Source organism: Rhododendron vialii, chromosome 7a (genome assembly GCF_030253575.1).
Source record: "Rhododendron vialii isolate Sample 1 chromosome 7a, ASM3025357v1".
In the NCBI taxonomy this organism is placed as follows: domain Eukaryota; kingdom Viridiplantae; phylum Streptophyta; class Magnoliopsida; order Ericales; family Ericaceae; genus Rhododendron; species Rhododendron vialii.
Genome location: NC_080563.1, coordinates 10,636,981 through 10,663,266, shown reverse-complemented (window position 1 = coordinate 10,663,266; position 26,286 = coordinate 10,636,981). Strand labels below are relative to the sequence as shown.

Here is a 26,286-nt window from a genome sequence, read left to right as displayed (position 1 = left end):
GGGAAGCAGGGAGTGTGCTGCAAGCCTACGTGCTGTGCAGCGTGCTGTGCGGCCGTCGGTGCCGATTGCCGGCATCGGCCTGACGATCGGAGACGTCTACTGCGTAGAGCTCGTCGAGTATTACAAGTGTACCAAAAATCAACCAGATCAAATATTGTTAAGTACTTCATCGGAATACATATAACTTGGAAAAAAATGAATCTTAATGGATACGAAACACTGGATCAAAACCACTGAATCCATTCTTTTCGAATTATATGTGTTTCGATGAGTTGATTTTGGGTACACTTGTAGTACTCGACGAGCTCTACGCAGTGGACGTCTCCGATCGTCAGGCCGATGCCGGCAAGCGGCACCGGCGGCCGCACAGCACGCTGCACAGCACGTAGCTGTGCAGCACACTCCCAGCATCCTGCTCTTAGGGGCCTCCTTTTTTAAATTTGACCAAGTTTAAAAAAAAAACACATTTTGGTCGAGAATTTACAACAAATTGATCATTGTTACATATATCGGCATTGTGACAAATTGTTTTAATGTCGTTATACATGCACTGTTGAAAAAGAGAGAGACAAAATTGCATATTTTTCGTTAGTTACGAATTTTATAATTCAATCGTTATGCATTTTTGTAGTTTGATTTTATATGAATTTTCTAGGTTCATTTATTACGACTTTATATAACATTAGTTACGAATAGTGTGTACCCATGGTACATACACTCAGGCTCTGTTTGTTTGAGTGTAAAATATTTTATCTATTTTTCGGTGTTTGGTTGTATAAAAAATAAGAAAAAAAATTTCATTAATTAGATGGAAATAACTTACTCTTAAATTTTCACAGCTCAGTTTCCTCTAACCCAAGTTCAATTCCCTTATTCTAAGATCTCTCTCTGTACTATTTGATCGATTTTTGAAAATGATGCCACCGACATTTTATTATTTCGTGGCCCCCCTTCTTCTTTTTTATGATTTCTCAAATAACAACCAAACACCAAAAAAAAAAAAAATTTGCCCAAGACATTTGGATAACCATTATTTTAGAAAATATTTTTTGCGTGCCAATCAAATACTGAAAGATAAAAGTTTAATATCTGTTTTCTAAAAAAAACATTTTATTACATCAAAACAAACGGAGCCTTATGGCCCGAATTATTTTAGTTTGTCAAACGAATTATTTTTATTATTTATAGAAAATATTTCGTGAGTGTCAAGTGTAGCTTATCCCAATCCCAAACTAACACTCCAGTTTTTCCACTTCCTATTGACAGTCTGATTTCCCACCTCTATATATAATCACATGCACCTACGTCTTTTCTACGGCTTGTTCCTCTTTACCGATTATTATACATTCTACTCAGATTTTTCTTTTCCATTACTTCATCGATCAATGGCAACATATCTCTTTGGCGTAAGGCTTGATGACCCTCCTCTTCTTCGCAACCCAAACCTCCTTCAATCCAACGCGATGGACGACCACGACAACAACAACAAACACCGAGATGTGCGAATTCCATTTCGTTTTCTTGATAACCTCTCGCGTTTCAATCAAGAAGCCGTTTACGCCCGGGGCCAAGAACCACAACCACTTCCTTTTCTTGATTTCCTCTCGCGTTTCAATCAAGAAGCCATTTACGCCCGGCACCAAGAACCGCAAGAAAAGAAGAGTACTGCTGCAAGGAGACCGGGGGGGCCGCCGCTGGTGCTGTCTCTGGTGCTGATGACACCCGGCAGCTTTGACTGGAACATCAAGAAAACTCTGACGAGCAGCGACGTGAACGACCTGTGCAGGCTGATGTTGAAGACGAGCGTGGTTCAGGAGCACATACTCAGCAAGTGGGGTGCGGCGCAGAGGACTGCAGTCATGGAAACAGACCACGGTCTGAGGGTGAGTGTGTTGGATATAAACACAGATACCGTGCACGAGTTGGTGTTCAAAAAGTGGAGGTCCAGTGGGAGCTTTGTTTTCACCAACAACTGGGTGACCCAGTTCGTCAGGAGGAGGGGGTTGAAAGAAGGAGACGAGATTGGGTTTCACTGGGATTCGGAACAATCGATGTTTTTGTTTTGCGTTCTTTCTTTGGCTTAGGAATGTTGGTTTCTTGGTTGTTTACTGTCCTAGTATTAGGTTAGGGTACTCCGTTAGTCAGAAAAAGAAAAAGAAAAATGAAACTCTACGTGCACAACTTTAAAACATAACGATGGACGAAATTGTGTCTGAAACCATTGGATGCGTGTGCACGTGTTCTTGTGCTTTTAATAGGCGCAGATACAACTGTATCTGGAATTGTGTTTTAAAGTTGTGTGCATAGAGATCCGACAGGGCCTAAGGAAAAGGTGGCATATGATTTTGAATATATATTCCTTGTTATACTGTTCCATTTGCATCCTTAGATTTATTGGGTGATTACATTATTGTTTATCAGACATTATTTTTCAATATTTGAACAAACTTGTAATACAGTCTCGTTTCATGGAGATGGGTGCAAATCGGGTATAATCCACGTGGTACCCAGCAGTCCATCCGAGCCGTCCAAACATGTTTTGGACAGTCTAGATCTGAGCAGAAGGAAACAGGAGATAGAGTATCGCCACGTAGTACCCAGTTTGCACCCAAAAACTTATTCGTTTCATAATGAAAGCTTGATGGAAAATTTTCAAAATCCAGAATTTCCTTGTGTGCTGCATTTTAGAACACTAACGAGTCGTGAACGGTGGCCCATAACAAAATTTTAGCGATAAGAATGCATCTCCACTTGCAACTCGAGACCGGCGATTTTCGGGCTTTTTTTTTTGTTTTTCTTCTTTTTGAGCAAGAAGCAATTTTATTTCAAAAGCACAGAGTCATTACAAAGATTTCATCGTCACAAGGTATAAGAATGAACGAGGAAATCATGAATTGGGATTCAACTTTGGCCCTGGGGAAAGTTTTAAGAGTTCGAAATGAAATGGGGTTAGGCTTGAAGAGAGGCCTTCATTTTGTGAATGAACTAGGAAAGCAAAGACAAAAAGATAAATAGTCCAAATAATTTAGTAGTATTTTCTTTTCAAAAAATTAAATAGGCATCCTATTTACAAGACTTATTTAGATGTCCATTCTAATAAGTTTGAATACTTATGGATTTTTTCATAAGCTCAATAACAAAACCCGGCCGGAAGTGCTCTGATTCTTTTCGTATAAAAGAACAAACGAAACACAGAAAAATGGAAATAGATCCTCTCTGGTCCATGTTTTGGACTGGAGGAGACAATTCTAATCGGGACCATACATTTGCTGTAATCACCGGTTTGGATAGTTTTTTGCACTTTTACCAGTAAGACTGTATTCTTACCGGTACTTTTACTGGTAGAAGTGTATGAAAAAATCTAAACCATTAAATCTACCAATGGAGGATTTCGATCTGTATTGTCTCATCCAGTCCAAACCATTGATCTGGAAAGGAGCCGGACCCCAGAAAAATAACTATTATCTTCATCGTCATCGCAACGACGATTAAACCAAGTACAAAGTTTGGAAGTGAGGGAAATGTTTTCACATCTTTTTGGGAGGAAGAATGGTCATTCAATTCCTTTAAGGTTCCAAAAGATTAAAAGCCTCTAATTTCATCAGATATTATTATAATTGACGAATTTTTTGGGATTTCTCTTTCTTGGAAGAAAAATAATTGAGATAATTGTTCAAAATTTTACTATCTATGCCTTTTAGATAATAATAAAAAAAAGGATTTTCTTTTTTTTTTTATCGAAAAAGATGAAATTTTATGAAAAATGGGGAAAGGAAAAGGGATCCAACAAAAAGTTCGAATACACATACACCTGAAACGGGCAAAAGCCCAACCACCTAAGGGTCTACAGGGGATCACAAAATATAAACATCAGAGCCCAACCCAACACCCAAATAATACAATACAGTCCAAACACCGAAATCCCGGCCCACCCAAAACCAACCCCCAAAACCCTAACCACAACGGCGGCCACCACCGTACAGACCATCGGAGGACCCAACCTCGCCGTTAAGCCGATCCGGCTACTCCCAAAAGTAGCACTCGACGGCTGGACTCCGGCCTACGAGGGAGACCACCGATGCAGCCACGGCTTGGGTACTAAACCAACCATCAAAACACAGCAGAAAACACAAAAAAGCCCCCAAACTACACGAGCAAACAAGCAGCAGCAACCGATCGGAGAACGCGAACTGTCAGTCCCTCGCCCGAAAGATATCTCAGAGAGGCCGCCGGCCGGAATTCGGCACACAAAGACGACCAAGAGCAAACCAATCTTGAGGACCACAACCAACTCGTTGCCGCCGGAGAGACACCGAACCAGATCTGACCGCCATCTTTGCCAATCGATTTTGAAAAACACCTGCAACAACAAAAGTTAGAAAGCCCTAGCTACACACCTCCACCTCCACCGCACCACCACCCGACGCCTCCACCCAAGCAAACCGGATCAAAAACCCCACCACACCGCCGCCTACAACCACCGATCATCTGAACACCCAGCGCTGTTAGGCCTCCGGAGGAAGCCATGGAAACCTCCGATTGGTGACGGAGAGCAAAACACCCAGCCGCCACACCCTCCCCACGAGAAGGGCGATGCCCGAGATACACAGAACGAACAGAAGGGAAAAAAACAGTGAGCAGGGACTGGACCAGGAGAGGGAGGAGATAGAGAGATAGCTGGAGAGAGAGGAGGAGAAAGGAGCCCGGGTGGGTGGGAGAGGGAGGCGCCTCCCCCCAGGCGGCGGTGGCGCGGAGGAGCCCTAGCAGAGGGTAAAGACTAAAGTAGAGAGAGGGAGGGTCTAAAGTAAGAGGAGAATTGTTTAAAGGCTAGTTTTTAACTAATAGCGTATTTTCTTATGAAATATTTATTATTAGCGTTGATACCTCTCCGTGGATTCACCATCATTACAACATTCATCGTTGGTCTGGCTGTTGGTCTAGCGAGCCTTAGAAAATGTGGGTTTGAATGACGACTTAGGTCCCATATATATCTATGAGGAGTCCGAGTTTTACAACGATAAATCTAGATGATGATTCAATCAAAGGATTGTGAAATAATGCTAAAACAACGAGAACAATTATTGTCATAATGAAAGAGGTAGCTAGAAGGACATCAATTAGTATTGATGAAATTTATGAAATCAAGAAAACTAATACTAACATATTTTAAATTTTTTGATGATCCAGGTGAATAGAAAATAGGATATCGGGATCAAATAAAGCTATTTTTTTAAATTCCTATTTCTACTCCTAGTCTTTCACAAGCTCGGAAATCTCCTTCCTACTTCTATTTGAAACCATTTTAGAAACTTGATTTCCAAGTAGTTAGTTACTCCATTAATTAGATCTCCCAATTGTAGTTTGATTGTTTACAAATTTTCGTGGTTCGTTTATTATGACTTTGTATAATATATTAGTTCGAATAGTGTGTACGCACGGTCCATACATTTATATTATGAATTATTTTGATCAGATAAATGAATTATTTAAATAATTAGTTGTAAAAAATATATATATTTCTTGAGTGTGAAGTATAGCTTCTCCTAATCCCAAAATGAATCACACTCCATTAATTTCCACTTCCCATTGAAATTCTGATTTCCCTTTTACCCCACGCCTATATATTTATTCGCATGCACCTAAATATTTACATATTTTCTACGACTTGTTCTTCTTTTCAAAATTTATATTTAAATTCTATTTCATTGTCATTAATTACTTGGCCTTCTCTCAAATTTCTTTTCCATCACTTCTTCAATGCCAATATTAATCTTTGGCGTATGGGTTGACCCTTCTTCACCACCACCACCACCTTTTCTTCGCAACGTAAACCTCCTTCAATCCAATGCGATGGACGACAACGAACACCGAGATGGGCAAATTCCACCACCTTTTCTGGACAACTCCTCGCCTCTCAATCAAGAAAGCGTTCACGCGCCGGACCAAGAACAACACGCGAGCAGTTTTGGACTGGCGGTAATAGTACGGGAGCCGACACTCGCTTATAACGATCCCTGGAGTATCAAGAAAACTCTGACGAAAAGCGACGTGAATGATGTTGGGGTGCTTAGTTAGATTTTGAAGTAATTTGGACAAGAGAGTGGAATTTTGTAAAGAAATGATGGGTGAGAGATGTTACAAGGACACGTTGTGAAAGGCTTGGATTTTTCATTACACAAAAAGAGTACAAGAAAGCTCTATTTATAGAGGACATCCAATTCTCTAGAATTTTCTAGCTAGAGATAAGCACATGTGCATTACAAAGATCTCCTAACTTCTAGATTTTTCTAGTTTTAACCCATGTGCTTAATTACAAACATCTTTCAAGTTTCTTCTAGAACTATCTAGTCCTACCCATACAAATATCTTCTAGTAATTATTACTTTTACACACTTCTAATTATTTTAAACTTAGATATTTAAATACTCATTCTACATTATTCTAGAAGATTACAAATTACTTATTCTAACAAATGATCTCTGCAGGCTCATGCTGAAGAAGAACGCGGTCCAGGTGCACATACTTGGTAAGTGGGACGAAGAACGGAGGAGGGCAGTCATGGAAACAATACAAGGTGTGAGGGCGGATGTTCGGGACGCAGATACTGGTACTGTGCATCAAGTGTCGTTTAAAAGGTGGAAGTCCAGCGGGAGCTTTGTTTTCACTAAAAACTGGGTTACCCAGTTCGTGAAGAGGAGGGGATTGAAAGAAGGAGACAAGATTGGGCTTCGTTGTGATTCGCAGGAGTCGAGATTTTGCTTTTGCGTTGGCTCCGCGATGTTAGATTCTTGATTATTATCAAGAAATGGGAAAGAAAAAAAATCGTATTATTATTTCTAATATTTATCTAATAGAGTCGTTGAGTTGGGCCGTGTTTGCATCTTGTATCGTAGAGGGATCTTCAGAGAGAGAAAAAGAATCCGAAAGCGGATACATAAATACAAGATTCTGAGATGGCCTTGGTTTTTTAAGATGGAGATGAATATTAACACAATTATATATGATTTTGAGATATATGTTTCACTTGTTTATCAGACATTTTTTTAATATGTGTGGAGTTTACAGTGAGATGAGCATTTTCTTACATACACCATGGCAATTCGCGACGGCAATTTTAGGGCTTGGAATCATGATTCATGAATCGCAATACTAGCATGGCCTTTCGGCAGAGTTTTAAGAGTCCGAATTGCAATGGATGGAGTTAGGTTTGAAGAGAGGCCTTCGTTTTGTGAATGGATATTAGGACAGCAAAGAGAAAGAAAACAGTCCACATAATTATTTCCATTTCACTCGACGAATTTTTTCTTTAGCTCAGTAACAAAACCCGACTGAATGTGCTCTGGTTCATTCAGCCTGGTTCTTTTCATATAAAAGAGCAAAACGAAAACGTCGACAAACAACTTATATCTTCTGGGCCATCGCAACGATTAAACCAATCAGTGAAAGAAGTGTTTTAAGATCTTTCTACCGGGACGAAAATGGTCGTTCCTTCAAGGTTCCGAACACCCTTTTCATACACGAAGAGGGGCATAATAATAGATCTCCTCATGTGGAAGTTACATCAAGATCGACACCCTATACATAGTTACATGCTAAACTGTAGTTAACCCCTACAATACTGGAGAATCATGCGAACGGGCTACGCTTAAGTTTAATGGAAGACAAGAATAAGCAAGTTTCGTTTTCCAAATACATTAGCCCAAACGACTGCTAAATGTTAAAGACCGGGAAGGCTTGCAAGTAGTCTTTTGCTGCCGAATTCGCCACCTAATTTACTGCCGTTGTTTAGCGGACTTGGTCGAAGAGGAGCCGCTAGCACTTGGTTTCTTAGAACCTGAGGTAAAAAAAACATTACTAGCATTTAGCATGTATCAAGAGCTTCGAACTAATTACAGTATTATAGAGCTACTGGCTGTCTGGTTCATAGTTTAGCCAATAGGCCCCACAAAAGAGTTGAGATTTACATTATTCTGTAAAAGTGAGTTACGAGATCCAGCAACTAACACTGGTTTTTTAAGCACTCCAGACGCAAAAGATGACTTGTCGAGACCGTAACTCTTTTATTAACTAGAAAAGTAGAATGAAAAGGAAAAACACAAATGTAAACACATTGCAAGATGGGGAAAAGACAGAAAGCATTTTTCCAGGAACTAAAAAGAGTTATGCATTATGGACCCAAAAAAAGAAAAGAGTTTTGCATTACTGGCAATAGACTATTACATACTTGATGAAACTTTCGTGGAGGCCCTGGGCAATGACAAGCGAGAAGATCCTTTTAGCCCTGGCTTTTGTGGAGGTCTGGGAAGTTTAGATGGCAAGCTGCGCCTGCAATGAACCAACGATAGAAATTGAATTAGACTTGTAAAACCATGGCAGTTCAATATGTTGGAAAGCCAAATTAAGGATGTAATGAACAAACAAAAGCATGCGGAGAAGTAAAACTGTGATTGTGCAATCAGTGTCAAAAACATCCATTTTGCGAAGCTTTGGTCATGACAACAAACACTACAGAGAAGCAACCGTAAGGAACATTACAGAAGATAAGGATTATGCAGTTTATTCCATAGTGGAGATGAGGAAATTTTTTGTCCATTACAAATTAGTCTAATGAAACCACGAACAAAGACCAAGCAATTGTCAAACTGCAATCATTCTCGGAAGGATAAGTCCAGTGAAGTGCATAAAGTACAGTGATCTCCAGAAGATCTCCCAAAATCCAAAAAATACGACAAAAGCAATTGTGACGGTTGATGAGGAAACCTGATCTGGTATTAGTGACGGTTTGCATTCACAAATAAGTAAATACCCCATATTGGAAGGGAAGGAAAGCAAAAACTTCAGATTTACAGAATCCGTTGTGGAGTCAGAGATAGAGAGAGCAGAAACTTGAAAGAAAGAACAAGGAACACTATTTCCTGGGTTCTCAGCTATCAGATACCAGTGGGTCATCTGTTATCCATAGGAATGTCAGGTGTTTTGTAATTGGTGGCTACTCCATCCCAACTAAGAGAAAGGCCTGAGCAAATGACCATGGTTATCTCGGCAAATAGCGGAGGTATTTCACAATAAAACCACTTTCCTTGTCCATTTCTCCAAGTCTAATATATACAGCACCAGGGAAAAATTCTGCCATACATCCTGTTTCAGAAAGTGAGGCTGTTAAGGGCGACAAAACTACAGAGTAAAGATGATACCCTGTCCCCCCAAAACTTCCCCAAAGCATAAGTTGTCCTACAGCTACAATAATTTGAGATGTCATCTTAATGGGAAAGAATTCAGTTTTATTAATCTCAATGGGAATTCGGACATCATTTTCATTGTACGGAATTTGGAGAAGGGAGAGATGTCTACTGTGTATGCAAAACCCATTATTCCAGATTTTTATTTTTTTTTCAAGGGAAAAAATGAGAAGGAAAGCATGTTAGAAATTAGAATTGAAAATATCGAAGTATTCATGCTTTCTCTATGCAAACAAACAAAAAATGTCCAGCACTTGTTTTTTTTTTTCTTGATCATTATGTCTAGCACTTGTTGAAAAGGGGAAGAAAATACTCACTTTTCTTTGCTATCTGCTGGTGCTTTTAACGTTTCCGGGAAAAGAGTTAACTCCACAATACTATTTATCGAACCATCAGTTTCTGTACCCATTGAAAGTTCACCATCCGATATGTCACTTAATCTCTCCTCCAGATCTGCATCCCCGAAGCCCAAAAGCTCGACATCCTCTGTAGTATTTTGACATCCCTCCACTGAACCAAGCCTTGATTCAATATCTTCGGAGATACTTTGACCTCCATCTGTCACCGCAAGCCTTGACTGTGCAAAGAAATCCTTATGGTGTCTAAAGTCATCCATTGATTGCTGAGAACCAGCTTCAGAATGTTTGTCACTGTATTCTGAGCTATTGTCCTTGTCAGAAACTGATTTCTCAATGAGCCCAGAGATTTTCCCCCCTGATAGTGAACGGCGTGGCTGTGGGACGCCTACTGAATGCCTTCTGGGAGAGGAAGACCCATACCTTGGTGAGCTCATATCACGTCTCTCACCATTTACACTAGTTTTCAACAGCTGCAACCTTCCAATCTCTTCATCTTTTTGTGTTATTGAGTCCTTCAGTAAAGCCACCTGCGATATCAACATAGAATCAGAGTAAATTGCAATTGGGTTGAAAAGAATAAAAGAAATCCGCATGAATAACTTTAGTATATGTTCTCTGGGTAGAATAAAGTCATGAAAAAGCACAATATGAACCTGTTCCATGAGATCTCTCACACCTCTTCCCTCTTTGTTGCTCCGTGCAGCACCTAACTCAACACCGGAGACCCTCTCAGCAAACTTCAATGTGCTTATAGTTTCGGAATAGGACTCAACATCAGGATTAAGCTGTACAAACATGAGAGTCTTTGCTTGACCACCTATAATGTACACCCACCATTTTAAAAAGAAGACAAAGAAGGATTAAGCAAAAATATGAGATGTCCTACAAAGTAATAAGCCTATAAGCTATCTCATATACTTATATGACCGAATGGGAAATATAACAGATGTAAAGTACCCAAAGAGCTTTGGAGAACTTGAGTTAATTTGCTATTTCTGTATGGGATATGTGGGCTCTTTTGTGCTAGAGCATATATCACATCTCCTAGTGCTGATAAAGATTTGTTTATATGTTGAGCTTCTCGTAGCCTGTCTCCCGTTGCTTCCGAGCGATCTACTCTTTCGCTGCCAGCAAGATCTACCAAATGTAGACTACCGCGCAAAACAGCATCAGTCTCCAAATCCACGCCACGAACGTGAACAGTAAGGACACTGAAACATAAGAATTTGATAAAAGTAGTGCCCACAAACAAAGTTGTAAACATAGCAAGAAACAACCCTAAAAATGTCTACAAAGTTGGAGATAAAGAAAAAAAAAATGTACAAGACAAAACCTGTGGGATCGGCTGCTTCTTTCGTTTAGGGCAGTTGCACCTACAGCCCTATTCATTAGTCCAATGCTCATCAATTCCAAGACATCCGCAGTTGATGTAACAGGATGGATGCTAGCATCAGGAACAGCCAACCCATTTGGTTGAGCAGTATTCCAAATCCCAAGTGTGTGAAAGTCAAAGGAAACACAATAATTTCGAAGGCCAAAACCAAAGAAACATTCAAGTTAACCGTCTGCATGGACGGCAACAACAAAAAGCTACGAACAACATTGTAAATAAGGTTTAAGGGCAAAACATGCAATTTTAGATGCAAAGAAACAAAAGAAAAAAAATATTGAAGGAAACATACCAAATACAAAAGTTTTTTTTTTTTTGAAGGACAAAGAAAATTTTGTTAATCTTTGAAATAGCATTACAAAGTCTAAAAGGAACAAGGAACACAGATACAAAAGTGACATTCAATGAATCTCATGGGTAGAAGAATCGATAAAAAGGATATCTTTTTTGAGAAGTGCCAACGGAGAGTAGATCGCGCACTTGTTCATTATATATTTCAATCATCTGAACACTAACTTCATATGCAATGAAGCTTTTCCTACTTTGAGAGATAAGGAAAAGATCATTCAGAGCTCGATAGTTAACCCCCCAATGCTCCATAGATTGTATATTTGGGCCAGTCTACAAGAACAAAAGCAAGTATAAGATATATTACAACAATGCAAATGATAGCCACCATAAATCATAAAAATGCCACATACCATTGTGTAAGTTTTCCCTGAACCAGTCTGACCGTAGGCAAATATACATACACTATAGCCATCAAGGACAGATCGAATTAATGGTTGTGTGTCTACAAACACTTCCTCTGCCAATACATTGATAATTATAATATGAGAGATGACTTAAGGTTGTATATCAAATTGAGCAACTTCATCAAGTTGCAAATAAAGATTAAAAAACAAACACATATTAAGAGAAAAAAAAAAACGGTACCTTGAGTAGCGGTAGGACCAAAGACCTTGTTAAATTTGAACAGTCGATGGCTATCTTTCCCCTGTTTTAATGGATTCGCGACAACTAATTCCCCATTCTCACCTACATATTCAATCGTAGTCTGTTTCTGACTTTGTCCAGGAAGGAATGGCCTTATTCGACAATACACTCTAATATTGCCTACCAAAGAGAGACCCAGAGTTAGCTACGTTGAAGATGTTAAACAAACAAACAAGCGGTCACACGCGGAACTTTGTACCTTTCAAATCCTGCACCTCATTGTACAGCTTCCTATTTTCAGCCAGGACGTTATGGTAATTCTCGGCAGCATCAATTAGTCCTTTTAGCTTCACCCCTGGCCATGTTAAAGGATTACAACATGAGGAATGTCATGCCCATAACAAATCCACAAGCTTAAGTAGCAGGGAAATCCAATTTTAAACTATTAGTTAAGCACTCCTACCCAAGTGATTAAACTCTTCAGAGTAGACCTTTTGTGTCTTCAAAACTTTTCGCTTTATGGATTCAGAAGCCACCCTTAGATCCTAGGCAGTTCAATATAATGACTTCTAGTCACAAACTAAGCAAAGAGGCAGTATTAAGCAACAAAAGTGACAGCTGATGCAAACCTGAAGAACTCCAGACTGAGAATCTAAAAAGCTCTTGTAGCTGAGTTCTTTCTTTCTCCATCTTTGTGTTTTAGATTTTGAAAACACCTCAAGTTCTTTAACTTTATTCCTTGAATCGGTTAGAAGGCCCTCAAGATCCGTTAACTTCTTCTCTAACTCAACTTTCATTTCTTTAGCTTGTGTTTCAAGTTGCAAGCACTGCCTATCATATGTATTTCTGGCCAGTTCTAGTTCTTGGTTGAGTACTGAAATCTGGATATCACTGTATTCTCTCTCTTTTATTAGTCTAATAATGTCTTGCTCTTCCACTTGTTTCTTATCCTCGATTTCAATCTTCTCAATCTGCAACAATTAACTAAAAATTTGATAGCTGCAATGCAAGGAAGATCTCACAAGCAACAAATAGGAACATTCTACTAATCAAGAAATGATATTTTGTGGCAAAAACTACTAGAATTGCTTGCCTGAAAACAATAAGAAACAGAATAAAAATCAATAGCTCATCAGCTTAACATAACTTGTTGCCCAAGGATTAATGCTATTAAGTGCTTTAATGCATACGTATTCAGGTCCCGCTTGATATAGTGCTTGGGGGTGTATAATAGGATCAGGATTAGCCAACACAAGGGAGCCATTGTCATTTGTTGTCTCCCACCAAATGAGTAATTGATCCAAATCTGGCTGGGACGTTGAGCTCAGGTTAAGTGCTTGACTGGATTATCTATCACCCAACGAAGTGGGATTAGCAATAGCAATCCCCTGTGGGATTGGTAATCCTACTCAATGGGATTAGCCACGTTACTCAATCCGATAATCACAGTCAAAAATAGAATTCCACTTTTATCCCATCAAAAAGCTCCATGGTATATGCAATGATTGAGAAATCCAGGCACTTAAAAAGCCCATTTAAGTGGGGATTACTGTCAATGCAATAGGCCAGCAAAAACCTTTTGAAGTCCACGATGCTTGGATAACTACGGCTGAACAATGAGGGACAAGAGTAATGGACTAATTTAAAATACTACAAAAGAACGACTGAGCCATGCACTTCGCAATTTTAGAATATGGACTAAGGAGCACCAATCCGAAATCAAGAATTGGTAAGACACATGCATCAATATTCACCCATAAAGTATTCAGCTCAAAGATAAGAATTGCACCTTTATTCGCTGAAGCTGATTCATAACAACCTGCATAAAGAGCCAAAGACTTGAAATTACATTAACAAAAAATTTGCAGATTTGTGAAACCAGTAGAAGCTTGGGCAGATTTCGCAAGTTTTCATTAGAATACCTCATTTTCTTCAGAGATTCCAGATGTGAGGGTTTCAAGAACTCTTGTTCTTGGTTTGCACATCTCTTCGTGAATCTTGAAAAGATTGTTTTGCTGCGGGCACTTAGAAGTGAATTCAGAAGCAGTAAACAAAACAATAATCCTGAATTACTTTCCTAGTTCCTCTTACCGTTTTGAAATTTTCTGCTTGAGTTGAAACCCGCTGCTCAATCTCTTGCATGACTCTTTTTAACAGAAATGCCGTGCACTGGGAAAACAGTAAAACAAACCACTGGTCAAAAATTCGATAGGTGACACTTACCTCCCTGAAGAAAGAAAAGTTCGATACTTTATGAATGTATGTGTGCACTACTCATTAACAAAGAATATATATGCTTTAGAGATATAGCATCTATGGACCAGATAATCAAGATACCTGAGGTATATCACCATTCTTTCTTTCAATGCTGCCATCCAAGACCTTATTCACAACAGTGAAAAGTGACTGAGTTGAAGAATTCTGCATGTAGACATTGCTGAACAAATGTCAGAGCAACATTTGAAGGAAAAAAAATAAAAAAAGGTTTCTGAGCAGCATCATACTAAATGGTGGAGGCTATATGCATCAGATCCATGTATTAGATACATATCTTTTACTAAGGCAAATTGCAAGAAGTTACCTCTAAACTCTTCAGTTTCATCAATTCAGAAATCTTAGCGGTAGGAAGGTCAGCATAAGATCCATTCTTTAATAGGGACACTTCATCCAATTTATTTTCAGTTTCTTCAGCAAAGCCCCCATTGCAAGCTTCACGTAGACTGTTGGTTTCCCCATTTTCACTTCCACGAACTTCAAGATGTTGATTCATGACAAGAAGTTGGGAGATACTTGGTTTCACAAGTCAATCGCGGAACACGGTCCTACAAAGGCAATTCCACTAACATCACCAATCAGATAAATGGACTCCTCACAGAAAAGTAGACTCTGATGCACTAGAAGAAATGTTGGTTGCCAAAGCTGATCTTGAAAACAACACATGCTTCACTAATAATGCAGCAAATTCCAAATTAAGAATTTCAATTTCAATACCAAATTTCGGAAGTGAGACAAAGATTTGATTGTCTTAAATTGCATCACAAAATGACACCAATGAGTAATCCATGCACCATCTATGAAAGCCCCAAGGGTTTACAATCCCCGTATCAACAGTTACATCACTCATATCAGAAATCAGGATGGCTAGGGAAAGCATTATCATATGCCTACATCATTGTATTACCATCGCCAATCTTTACTGTGGAATGAGCATTGACATACCCTTAACCGAACAAATATGGATACCTATCATTAATTTGTAGTCATCATACCGGCTCGAACATCTTTAAGTTACTATTCGTTGCATTTTTCAGAGTGGATATGACTCAGTGCATTTGCATGATTAATCCTAACAACATAAATCACATGTCATAACAAAGCAAACTCCTCAAGTAACAATCAACTTATGGCCTAAATAAGCTTCTGATGAAAGATTACACTTCCTTGCAAACCATAATCCTTAATTAAGAATAAACAGTTATACCAAAGTGTAATCTTACTTCATGACAGAAAAAAGAACCCGCAAGAAGGCTTTTTCACAGATGATGGGCCAAGAAGAATGAATGGTCAACCACAACTAGTTGCTGTTAACAAAATTTTGTGGTCCAGTAAACCGCATACAAGCTCATCATATTTCTTGGGATTTCAAGTAAACACAACTGAACACTCCTTTAATTTCCCTCAGAATCCTGCGATTCCAAGCATAGTTCTTTAGCTTTTTCACTATTTTACCCTTTCGACGCTGGAACCTAGCTTTTCCAGTTTTCCGTGTGTTTACTTTCTCGATGACCTCATGGAACAAGACAAGTCCATTGAGATTTCCATATAGAGATTGGCAGAATTTCTAAAGCTAAGTAGAATCCAGCTCACACTCATCCATTCAGGAAAAAAAAATTCATGCATTCAGGCAAATCATTTGAACCACCTGAAAATACCTAGCCAGCAAAGATACACCAACAAACTCTACAACATGACCCCAATTTACTGCTATTTATATTATTTTGAAATTAAAGTGAGCCGAATCAAAATGCTAAAACCCATGAGCACAAATACAAACCCCAGCACCCCTGACCCTACCCAGCACAACATGCAATTCAGTCCAAAAAAAAATTCAAGCAAATTGCTAATACAACACCGCAAAACGGCAGCCAAAAAACAAACCCACCATACATGGCACATTCCCAATTTCAACTAACGCTTGCAGAAACCAAAATAGATCCACGAAAAACCCTAGGTTTTGTAGACAGATTTTCAAACAAACGATTGAAAGACGAACCCGAGGTGGCGGAGACTCCAAAGCTGAGATCCGCCAAGACTATTGGCGCTTTTAGATCGAGAGACTACGTGGGGTTTTTTGTTTTTTGTTTTTTTTGGAGCTGCCGGCCGATCCACCAAGAAATGGTTCTGCAGGGGAAGGAGAAGGGTCGGCGTCCGAGATTTTTTAGATTGGGAAGGGATGACGCAAAGCCATCATCCTTCAGGAGAAAAATCGATGAAATGGACGTGGGGGTGGTAGTGGGATTACGGACGTTCGAGGGGGGTGTTGTTGGGTTGTACTTGGGTCTGTGAACCTTTTTTCTTTCTCTTTTTTGTTTGGGTTTTTTCTAGCTGAATTGTTTTCTTGGGGGGAAGGGAATTAGACGTGGGCCTCACCGACACAATTGGAATATATTTGGAATTTCATTCCCGCCTCGCGTCGCTTTGTCTGGTTGCGAGAGATATAGGGATGTTCCCATTAAAAAATGAGAAAAGATGGAGTATGTTTAAAGATAATTTAAGCTATTCAGATTAGCTTACGCTATGGGTGCACACCGATCGCGCTTACTATATGAGTGCATACCGGCCCGTTAGACTGTCCAATCTAGCTCTTTTGTTTAAAAAGGTTTGGGGTATGTATTTGGACCCATCGAATTGGGTTGGGTTTTTTTAAACCTGTTTATTTAATAAAATGAACTTGAAAATATTTCTTAAAATCAAGCCCGGTCCATCCCGGTAAAATAATGACAATGATGTGCATTGAATAGTTATACTATCAAAAAATATAAAAAAGAAAAAAGAGAGGGGCTAAGCTTGTGAATAGTAAATGAAGCCCAATTACTATTAATTAGTTAGGCTTTGGGTATGCACAAGTCTCGTTATTATCTAGTATAAGTTTGACCCGGCCAGGCCCAATGTATGTGTAGCCCTAGACTTTATGTGCAATCTTGAGAGATTAAACCCACCATTTCTCTTGCGATGGCTCTAATTAGAATCAGAGCAAAGCTCAATTTGAACGGACCCTAATGGAGTTGATAGCGTCGCAGCTTAATGCCCTAATACCCCATTAATATCACATATTTGTGTGAGATTCGTCATTAAGTGTATGGGTGCCCAAATCACTGAATAATAAGTACTCCATTAAGTGGAGGTGCTCCACGGGTCCTTCTGAGTTCTGAACGTGTGGAGGTGTTGTTAGCGCGCACTACAGTTGGAAAGGTTACGTTGGACAAACGAAGAAGACATAGTACAACAACAATCTTGGTAACTAGTATCAATACATATTTTTTTGGTAATGTCGGATTTTTTGGGTCAGCTTGCGCGTACCTCAGACCAATCTCTACCGCCCCTCCCACAGTCCCACAGCCGTTTCACACGAATCACACGCTAAAGTGTGGGGTGAAGTGTCCCAAGAATTATTGGCAAGAAAAATCGAACTTGAGATCCTAAAATGAATCAAACACCTAAGTCTCATATCAAGACCACTTGGGGTTTACTAGGATCATATTTTGCGATAACGCCTTCATTTTCCCTGCCTTTGTATCTCTCCTGCCATCGAGCTCTGTTTATTGAGGAAGACTTTTGCTATCGATAGTTTTCAACTTATTGTTGCAATTCTTTGAACTTTCGAATTGGAGAAATATTCTGCTTGTAGAGTTGAATAATAGAGAGGTTTAACTACAACCCATTGTTACCGGCAGTAATTGTAAAAAAAAAAAAAGAAAAAAAAAAAGGATAGGTTTTCCTTATTAGTTGTGGTGTTTGCTGATACGCTGTTGTCATTGATTGTATAGGTTTGTAAACAATATACCTTCCCGGAGGGAAAAAGATCCTTAAAATGATCGTCACACTTATTTAAATAGATCATAGATGTACTTCTTTCTCTGTCTATCTATCTTAATATAAGGTTAATTAAAAGCCCAATAGAGTCTCGACAATGTGATCTTGAAACAATTCAATATTGATGGCACTCTTAAATATTGATTGCATTTTTAAGGCGAAGCTGAAAAGTATTGATAATGTTTGGTCATCGCAACAACTTGAAATCAAAATGATCTAGTGATCCAATGCCTTAATCCGTTGCAAATTAAACAAGAGGTGGGAGTACTACTCCCGTCACTACTAATCCCTCTTCTTTTTACCAATTTCAATCACAAATCCCTGTTATAATTAATTACCACTTCACTAGGAATTATCACTGGCATCAAACGAGGCCTTGAGACAAATCACCACAAAAAAAACAAAGTCCGCTAGTTCAATTCTTACCCTTTTATTCCAACTAAATTTTATAACGCATTTATGTTGTTCTTGCTTATACTCACGGATAAAATCACCCAAACGCAAAAAAGTTCAATATATATATGTAGATGTGGCTTGACGTGGATTTAATAAAATGAGTTGAAGGTTTACTATTAGATGCTACTCGATCCAGTATGTGTTATTATTAGCAATAAAGTGGGATCACCGTTATATAAAATGTTTCCCCGTTATGACGAAAATGACATTTTTTAGGTGTGGTTTCGTAGGCAACAATAGGGGAGGAGCTTCTTCTTCTTCTTCTTTTTTAAATGGAGGAACAACCCTACAGCCAGGCCACTATATGAACCTGACTGTGCAAGCCAAACCTCCAAAGGAGCTAGCGTAGCCACACTAGTCATGGCCTCCCATTTACTTCTGGATACTCACCTGGTGGAGAATCAAAATTTAGACCTTGAGGAGTACTTTCAAAGCCTGAATTTCCGTCTAAACCACTGGGGCAACTCCTGGTGTATACTAGGGGAGCTTTTACAAGGGGTATTGGGGCACATGTTTTAACCCTTTTGGAATCTCATTACCTGAACTTAAAATTCACGATCTTATTTTGTTTTTCTCACAAAATTTCCAGTACTCTCTTTAATCTATTAAAATTTATGTACAAACATGTCATTTTATCTCAGTGGTACCCTAGGGCTGTAAACAAGTCGAGCCTTAACGAGCCGAGTTTAGTTATTTACTAAACGAGTCTCTTTAATCGAGTCGAGTCTTCTTTAACGAATCGAGCTCCACTCGGCTCGTTCATTTACTAAACGAGCCGAAAACTTGAGCTCAACACGTTTACTAAACAAGTCGAACAGAACCGAGCAAAGCTCGCAAACTGCTAGGTTTGATAAACGAGTCGAACAGTCCAACATACCACCAACCGCGGTCGACTTTTTTGCCGCCACCCCTCCCTTCCACTAGCTAAGGTCTTTGTTTAACACATATATGAGGATTTTAGATGCTAGTACTGGTCTGAATTCGATAGAATATCTGAAATTGAGGCAAGGAGTGAGAAAATAGATGATATAACCATTAGTTGTGATGTTGCTAGCATGGGCACAAATAAATAGCATACCTATATGGCTATATAGAATCTCCATATGCAACAATGACATGAAGGTGGTAGCTAGGATACACCATTGACGCAGTATGATAGCATCAAACGTAAGAGTTTCAGTGCATTAAATCTATGGAAATTAAAAAAAAGAGGATAGTGTGGCTTATAAAAAAAAAAAAGTGTAAAAGACTGCAATAATAGCGCTCCCATCGCGTTTTTACTGAGAAATAGGGATTCGCGTTTCTCGTGCAGGAACGCCTCCATGGCGTTTCCTGCAACAAAGATTAGAATAATTAATTTTTATTTTCGGAATAAGTTGTCGGCATACGTAGCACGTGGAAGGATAAAGGAAAGGTTATGGTGGCACGAAAGGAGAGAAAAGTTGCCCTTGGCCTTGACGCTGGGAGAGAAGTTCTATTTACTTAAATTTTAATTTAATAAGGGAAATGATTTTGCCATATCTTTTTTTGATAATGTCACACTCTGCAAGTGTATTTTTGCACCAAAAAATACACTTGCAGGGTGTGACATTATCAAAAAAGGGTGTGGTAAAATCACTACCCTTTAATAATTAACTTTGGGGAAGTTTGGCCCAAGTAAAATTTTTGATCCTTGTGAGAGACTGAGTGTAAAGAGGAAAAAGTGCTCATATTTAAAAGCCTTTGTGAACTTTTTATCTATGTTAATTAGCTTAGTATGGCTTATTTACGCAACCGTTTAATCTTAGCCGTCTATTTCGATATTAGATAGTTTGGATCTTAATGAAATTTTTTCGAATCTTGAAACTCTTCCTCGAAAAAAGTTGTTGAAAATTTACGGAATTTCGGATGAATGAAATCGGGGCTACTGGAGGGTCTCCCGAGGCAACCGTGCATGTCCCGGGTTCGTTGTATCTGGACGCACCAAAATGAATAGACGTATTGATGTGTGGATTTTGTAACTCCCGTAACCCCTCCCCATGATGGCCTTGATGGTGTATTCACTCCCATAACCTCCCTCCTTGATGGCAGAAATCAATTCCAGAATTCAATGTGCAGAATTCATTGTGAGAGTTATTACCAAGGGTCTTTTGCTATATATATCGGTGCATCCCGTTTTGTTCAAGCACTAGAAATTTCACAACATTCCTCACATATTCTGATATACGTTCTTGAGAGAGAGACAGACGGTAGTCAGTTTGCCAAGGCGGTCGACGGTGGTGTTCCGACGGCTTGCGGTTTAGCCGAGCCAACCCTGGAAGGCAGACTCCGAACAAGATCCTACAACACCGACAGTAGGCGGCGAATCTTTCTTAAGGAGACTGTGGTATCACACAGGACTCGATTTGATTTTCTGAAAAATTCAGTTTGTATCTCGTTTAGTTAAATTTGCTTGGTATTTGTAATTTGTTTCGATCATGTGATTGTTATCAATGAAATTGTTCTCTGGATTTTTGCCTTTAGTCGAATTTTTCCAACAAAAGTTTCATTAAAATTCAGACCATCTAATATACTTTAAATGGACGCGATTCATCTCCGTAAAACTACTATTAACAGAAAGCTCCGTGAAATAAATTTTCTCTCGTTAGTGTACTATATTACACGATGTTGAAGACTAATGGATTGTTTGGTGGATGAGGCATCTCTTTCCGTACTTGGCTTGATGTCAATCGGTACACTTTATTAATTATTACGAATAAAAAGACAAGTCCGATGAAGTCTCTCCAACTGAGCCCAAGTAGAAGAATCCCCAACCCAAGGGACGTAACTTTTCATGTCCTATTTTACCCGTCCCCGTTCTTGCTCGCGCATGTTTTACTAGTTAAGGTTAAATAAGCGAGGATGGTTGTACAGTATCGTGCAATGCATTCCATTCGTTCGACAATCTAACGATCTAGATCTCATCTTTATTATATAGCATCCGAGTCATTCATTGTTAAAATAAAATTTGAACTATTAAAGGTTGTGTTTGGTTGAAAGTTTAGTTTAATTTAGTTTTGATAGTGTGTGGAGAGAGAAATAGAGTAATGATTGAAGATATAAGTAATGATTGGAGAGAGATGAGAAAATAATAATTCTATATTATAAAACAGAGCAGACTTTTGTCTATTCATACAAACATAAGCACCCCTCCAACCGTTGGATCGCAAATTCAATAGGTTACTATCGTTGGATTGAAAAACCGATTACGGTCATTGTATTTTTCTCCATCGCGCTTCCTCTCTCCACCGTGTTTCCTGTCTTCCTCCAAAGTTACTCTCCCGCTCTCTCCCTCCCTCCCTCTCCCCTTCCTCTCTCTCTCTCTCCCACTCCTCTCTCCTGTTCGCTCCTGTTGCCACACCACCACCCAACCCAGCGACCACCCTCCAGCCGTTGTCAACGCCATTTCCGAAAACCCCAGCGACCACAAGGACGCTGCCCACGATTGAAACAGGTAAACCATTCATTCTCGCCCTAATAATCTTCCTTATTTTTTGACGTTACTTTGATCCTAACAAAAATCTGTTTACCCTCTTTACTGCATTTAATAAAAATATGTTTACCCTCTTTGCTTTCCAACTGTAATTGAAAAATTTGGCTTAAAAAACATAATGCTTCAGTGGCTTCCACGTGTTCGATGGAATGCTTCAATTAGGTTCTTATTCTTCCCTCAATTGCTTTCCAAGTATTTGATAAAATCTCCAACTGTAATTGGAAAATTTGGCTTAAAAAACATAATGCTTCAGTGGCTTCCACGTGTTCGATGGAATGCTTCAATTAGGATCCCAGTATAGTTTAACAGAAGGGATTGAGTTTAACATAACTGGCCGTACCTTTATAAGACTGTAATTGTCTGGAATGCCACGAAGATAAATATAGTTAACGATTTTCCTCACTAGATAAGATGTTGTCATTACTTTTTTACAAAACTGACCATTAGATTGTGAGAGACACTCAACTGCCCCTGGCAGATGGGAAAAGTGTAAAATCCCTTTGTTAATTTTGGTTCTAGCTTGAGAGAGAGAAATGAAGAAACCACAAATGATGAAACTTAATTCTGACCTCCCTTTTTTTTTTTTTTTTTATCTTCATACAATAGCAGAAAGTACCATAAAAATAAAGCACCAGCCATCAAGGAGCAGAAAGTGAGAACAATCTTGGGTAAGAAGATAAAGTGAGAACAATCTAAGATTGTGTCATGTGAACTGAAACTTAGCAACACAAAAAAATTCACATTGATATTTTTTTAAAATATTCTGGAAGCCCAAGTCGAGCCCAAGAAATAAGCTCAAATATAAATGATATTTTTGGAGGAGTCTTAATATCGAGCTTCTAGATACTAGAAGTTCTTTGTCAAAATATCTAAATTTGTTAGAGCACATGTATAAATCTAGAATTTTCTGTGTAGAAATATTTTGTAAGAAATATCTTCAGATTAGAATCATCCATATAGTAGTATAAATATTAAATAGAGGTGAGTTTAGTCATTTTTGTACCAAGTCAAAAACATTTGAATTCTATTGTAATACATGTACCCCTCCCTCCATCATTGTCTTAAACATTTCTTCATCTTCCAAATACTAAAAACCTCCTCTTCTTCCAACAAAACAAAAGTACCCCTCCCTCCATCGGTCTTAAACATTTCTTCATCTTCCAAATAGTAAAAACTAGTGTTTAACCCGTTCTATGCACTGGCAAAACTAACCGGTTCTAGCGTTGTGCCCGTTCGATACACGGGACAATTAATAAAAGTAGGTTTGAACGGGCACAATGCTATAACATGTTAGTTTTACCCGTGTATAGAACGGGTTAAACGCTATTATATGAAAAAAGATAGTTGCTTCAGGAACTATAGAGTGAGAGGTTGATCTTCAGTACACACACACACATTTTTTATTTTTTTAAATATCTTATGGTTCGGTTCGGTTAATTCATGGTTTTTGAAATGAAAATCCAATCATAATCCGTATCTTAATTTTCGAATCCGTATCCGGACCATTAATCCACGGATAAAATCCAAAAAGCACGGATCGGTTCGGTCCGGATCGATTTCACGGTTCTCGATTTTTCTTGGACAGCCCTAGAGAAAATAGAACCATTCTAAACAGCAGTTCAACCCAACAACACTTCTTACCCCTAGTGTGTAATATTAGAGAAACTAAGGATGTACCTCTATAAGTACTCCTTTGTATCTACATGTCAGCCCTAAAATTACTGGAGGATCCGAATTAGAACCACCCGAAAATAGAACTTCAGCAGCTCCGGCAACGATAAGAACGCGTACCTCTCTCTCTCTCTCTTCTCTCTGGCATCTATGGCGCGTTCTCTTTGTTGCTTTTCATGGGTAATGTAGAAAATGTACTTGTATTAAAATAGTGAGGACCTTAAACAAAATTATTCGACACCGTTTAATAGCCTTTGTTTGGGAGCTTGAAGCCGTGGATTTCTAGTATTTCTTGTTTGTTGACCTGAGAGAGATTTCATTGGTATGTATGATACGTGGATGCTTGCTTCTTTGTTGCCAATGAATGGTACTTTTCTTGGATGCAAAATGTTTTATCTAAGTCTTTATAGACGTTAGCATGACTTTTGCTATTAATGATGGCATCTTTTGGACAAGTATAGCTTATTCTGTAATAAATTTTTCCTTTGTAAGTAATTTCAAAAGTTTGTGGTAGAATTGATAGGGAGTCGGGACGATGAGGGAAGAGGATAAAAAATTAGGGTCTTCATCTATTAAGCTTACCGCTTGCGGTGCAGGATGGCATTTTGGGCTTCAAATTTGGGGGGAAACAAGTAGTTGGTTACTGTGTTGTCCTCCGAAATTGTCATTTTTATACTCTCATTTCGCTGTTTTAATATGTTGAAGTCGTTAGCGATGTTTAAAAAGGATTCATAGTTTCCCTTTTGCTTTTCTGTTCTCTTTTTTTAATGTGCACATTTGAAGAAGGAATTTTAGCGGTTTTACATCATGTTAACATGTTTTTTTATATTGGTTCATAGGTTTGGATGTTTTGAGATTGTTAAATTTGTGAGGCCTTGATCTCAAGTACATATGAATCGATGACCATTCTTTCTTCTGCATTCCATCTCTGTGTTACGAAACCCTGTTAACTTATTCCCCTTAGCTTTGGGATATCGGATTCCAAAAGCCCCAACTTTGGAGCTTTCCTGGCATTGGAGCACCTTTGCCTCTGCTGCTGCTACTGCCTTGTTTCCATCAAGTGAAACACTAGAAGAAAAGGTATCAGTAGAAAGGGTTGGAGCCCGTCCAAAGGACTCAAAAGATGTTTTTTGGAGTTGGGGTTGCAGTGATAGTGATATAGCAAAGATATTTCAACGGCGACCTTCTTTGCGGAATGTTGATCTTGCCAACCTTCAGTCCAAACTCAACTTGCTTTCTGGGTTGGGCCTCTCATCTACTGACCTTGTAAAGATCATTAACTGTCGCCCCCGCTTCCTTGGTAGTCGCATTAATAAGTTCTTTGACGGGCGCCTAGATTATCTCCAAGAATTGTTTGGGTCAAGGGAAGTACTTCTAAAAGCCATTATACGGAATCCTTCCCTCCTCACCTATGACTTTTATACCAAAATCAAACCTGTCGTTGCCACATACGAAGACATGGGTGTTAGTAGAAAGGATTTGATTGCTATGCTTCTTTCTCGCCCCACTTTAATTCCCAGAACCTCTATCAATGATGAGAAGTTGGAGTACATTCGCAAGACTGGGATCTCCAGGGATTAAAAAATGTACAAATATGTGGTCACCCTGTTTGCCATCTCACGCACCGAAACAATCCGTGCAAAGCTGGCAAACTTTGAGAAGTTTGGATTTTCAGAGGATGAAGTTTTGGGTCTTGTTGGACGCTCTCCTCTTATGTTGACACTATCCATTGACAAGGTTCAACGGAACATGACTTTCATATTGAGCATGATGAAACTTCCAGCCAATGCGGTCCTTGGTTACCCGTTTTTGCTGTTCTTCAATTTGGAGGCTGTGTTGAAGCCACGGATGCTTCTGGCAGGAAAGATTCAGGATATGGGTCTTCTTCCACAAATTAAAGGACCTTCAATGCTGACGGCATTTAGGATGAAAGAGAAGCGGTTTTTGAAGCTATATGTAACTTGTTTTGAAGCTATATGTAACTTGTCACCCAAAGGAAGTTGCTGATGAATTGATGGAGTTCTACTCTAGTGCAAAAGACGTCAAGAGACTGGCAGAATCCTCGAAGAAGAAACACAATAAATGATTCCCATTCTGAAAATTGTTTTGATACGAGGTGCATCTTTTCTTAGGAACATGTGGCTGTAACTGTGCCAAACTACATTCTGATGGAATTTGTTTGATAATTGCTGTGGATAATGCAGTGTCTTGATGAAGTTTTGTTTCTGTATATGCATCGTTATGCCATAATGCCATTCCCTTTGTGATTCTGTCTTCGTGCATATGCAACGAAGTTATGCAAAAGTCCTACATATGTGCTCTGAAGTGTTTATCTGCCCATTAGCACTGGTATTAGCATTGGTACTGCAAACCTGAGTTGACTTCATGTCTTTGTGGGCCCATTGGTGCTTATTCGTGTGCATAAAGAGAATAGATGAGAAACAGAATAGTCAAGTACATGCAGAATAGTTTTTTCCCTCTCCTCTATTCCTTATTCTGCGTTCAAAACTTAATGACAGGCTTGAGTGCACCTAGGGGTTAGAAACAGGATAACTTTGACTGAAAATTATCCGAGTTGTGGGGGAATATTAGTTGGTGAAACCCTTTTTCATATATAGCTCGGTTAGTTGA

At 39.0% G+C, this 26,286-nt stretch overlaps 3 protein-coding genes and 1 long non-coding RNA gene across 5 annotated transcripts; 2 read left to right on the top strand and 2 right to left on the bottom strand.

The window, feature by feature from the left end:
• The first annotated feature begins 5,757 nt into the window (after positions 1 to 5,757).
• LOC131332637 (B3 domain-containing protein At2g33720-like) lies at positions 5,758 to 6,792 on the top strand. The gene is made up of 2 exons (XM_058366933.1): positions 5,758 to 6,070; positions 6,446 to 6,792. Exons 1-2 carry the CDS (start codon positions 5,758 to 5,760, stop codon positions 6,790 to 6,792), a joined length of 660 nt encoding a protein of 219 aa, XP_058222916.1.
• Positions 6,793 to 7,427: 635 nt separating this feature from the next.
• LOC131333321 (kinesin-like protein KIN-14J) lies at positions 7,428 to 16,525 on the bottom strand. Of its 2 annotated transcripts, XM_058367781.1 has the most exons (18): positions 16,198 to 16,525; positions 14,506 to 14,746; positions 14,262 to 14,345; positions 14,016 to 14,093; positions 13,847 to 13,939; positions 13,714 to 13,743; positions 12,554 to 12,895; positions 12,388 to 12,469; positions 12,184 to 12,279; positions 11,925 to 12,104; positions 11,690 to 11,796; positions 11,431 to 11,609; positions 10,932 to 11,096; positions 10,556 to 10,809; positions 10,252 to 10,415; positions 9,557 to 10,125; positions 8,225 to 8,325; positions 7,428 to 7,834 (listed from the first exon to the last, which is right to left on the bottom strand). In XM_058367781.1, the coding sequence occupies exons 2-18, from the start codon at positions 14,692 to 14,694 to the stop codon at positions 7,773 to 7,775; spliced, it is 2,775 nt and encodes a 924-aa protein (XP_058223764.1). In that variant the 5' UTR covers positions 14,695 to 14,746; positions 16,198 to 16,525; the 3' UTR covers positions 7,428 to 7,772. The 2 variants fall into 2 exon arrangements, with proteins under 2 accessions (XP_058223764.1, XP_058223765.1); XM_058367782.1 differs by lacking the exon at positions 16,198 to 16,525 and having other exon boundaries at positions 14,262 to 14,361; positions 14,506 to 14,537.
• A 5,621-nt stretch (positions 16,526 to 22,146) lies between these two features.
• Positions 22,147 to 23,617, bottom strand: LOC131333621 (uncharacterized). Its single transcript, XR_009201846.1, has 2 exons — positions 23,197 to 23,617; positions 22,147 to 22,455 (listed from the first exon to the last, which is right to left on the bottom strand). It is a non-coding gene; the product is annotated as an uncharacterized LOC131333621 (long non-coding RNA).
• Positions 23,618 to 23,979: 362 nt separating this feature from the next.
• Positions 23,980 to 25,236, top strand: LOC131332636 (uncharacterized). Its single transcript, XM_058366932.1, has 2 exons — positions 23,980 to 24,022; positions 24,620 to 25,236. The coding sequence occupies exons 1-2, from the start codon at positions 23,980 to 23,982 to the stop codon at positions 25,234 to 25,236; spliced, it is 660 nt and encodes a 219-aa protein (XP_058222915.1).
• The last annotated feature ends 1,050 nt before the right edge of the window (positions 25,237 to 26,286 follow it).

What these genes read in the sequence shown, in the direction of transcription:
- LOC131332636 (XM_058366932.1), top strand. Translation starts at nt 23,980, where the DNA reads ATGTATGATACGTGGATGCTTGCTTCTTTGTTGCCAATGAATG. An exon ending in TTCTTTGTTGCCAATGAATG is followed by an intron (nt 24,023 to 24,619) that starts GTACTTTTCTTG and finishes TATTCCCCTTAG; the next exon opens with CTTTGGGATATCGGATTCCA.
- LOC131333321 (XM_058367781.1), bottom strand. Translation starts at nt 14,694, where the DNA reads ATGAATCAACATCTTGAAGTTCGTGGAAGTGAAAATGGGGAAACCAAC. An exon ending in GAATCTCTGAAGAAAATGAG is followed by an intron (nt 13,744 to 13,846) that starts GTATTCTAATGA and finishes CTCTTTATGCAG; the next exon opens with GTTGTTATGAATCAGCTTCA. An exon ending in ATCAGCTTCAGCGAATAAAG is followed by an intron (nt 12,896 to 13,713) that starts GTGCAATTCTTA and finishes TAATTGTTGCAG; the next exon opens with ATTGAGAAGATTGAAATCGA.
- LOC131332637 (XM_058366933.1), top strand. Translation starts at nt 5,758, where the DNA reads ATGCCAATATTAATCTTTGGCGTATGGGTTGACCCTTCTTCACCACCA. An exon ending in GAATGATGTTGGGGTGCTTA is followed by an intron (nt 6,071 to 6,445) that starts GTTAGATTTTGA and finishes ACATTATTCTAG; the next exon opens with AAGATTACAAATTACTTATT.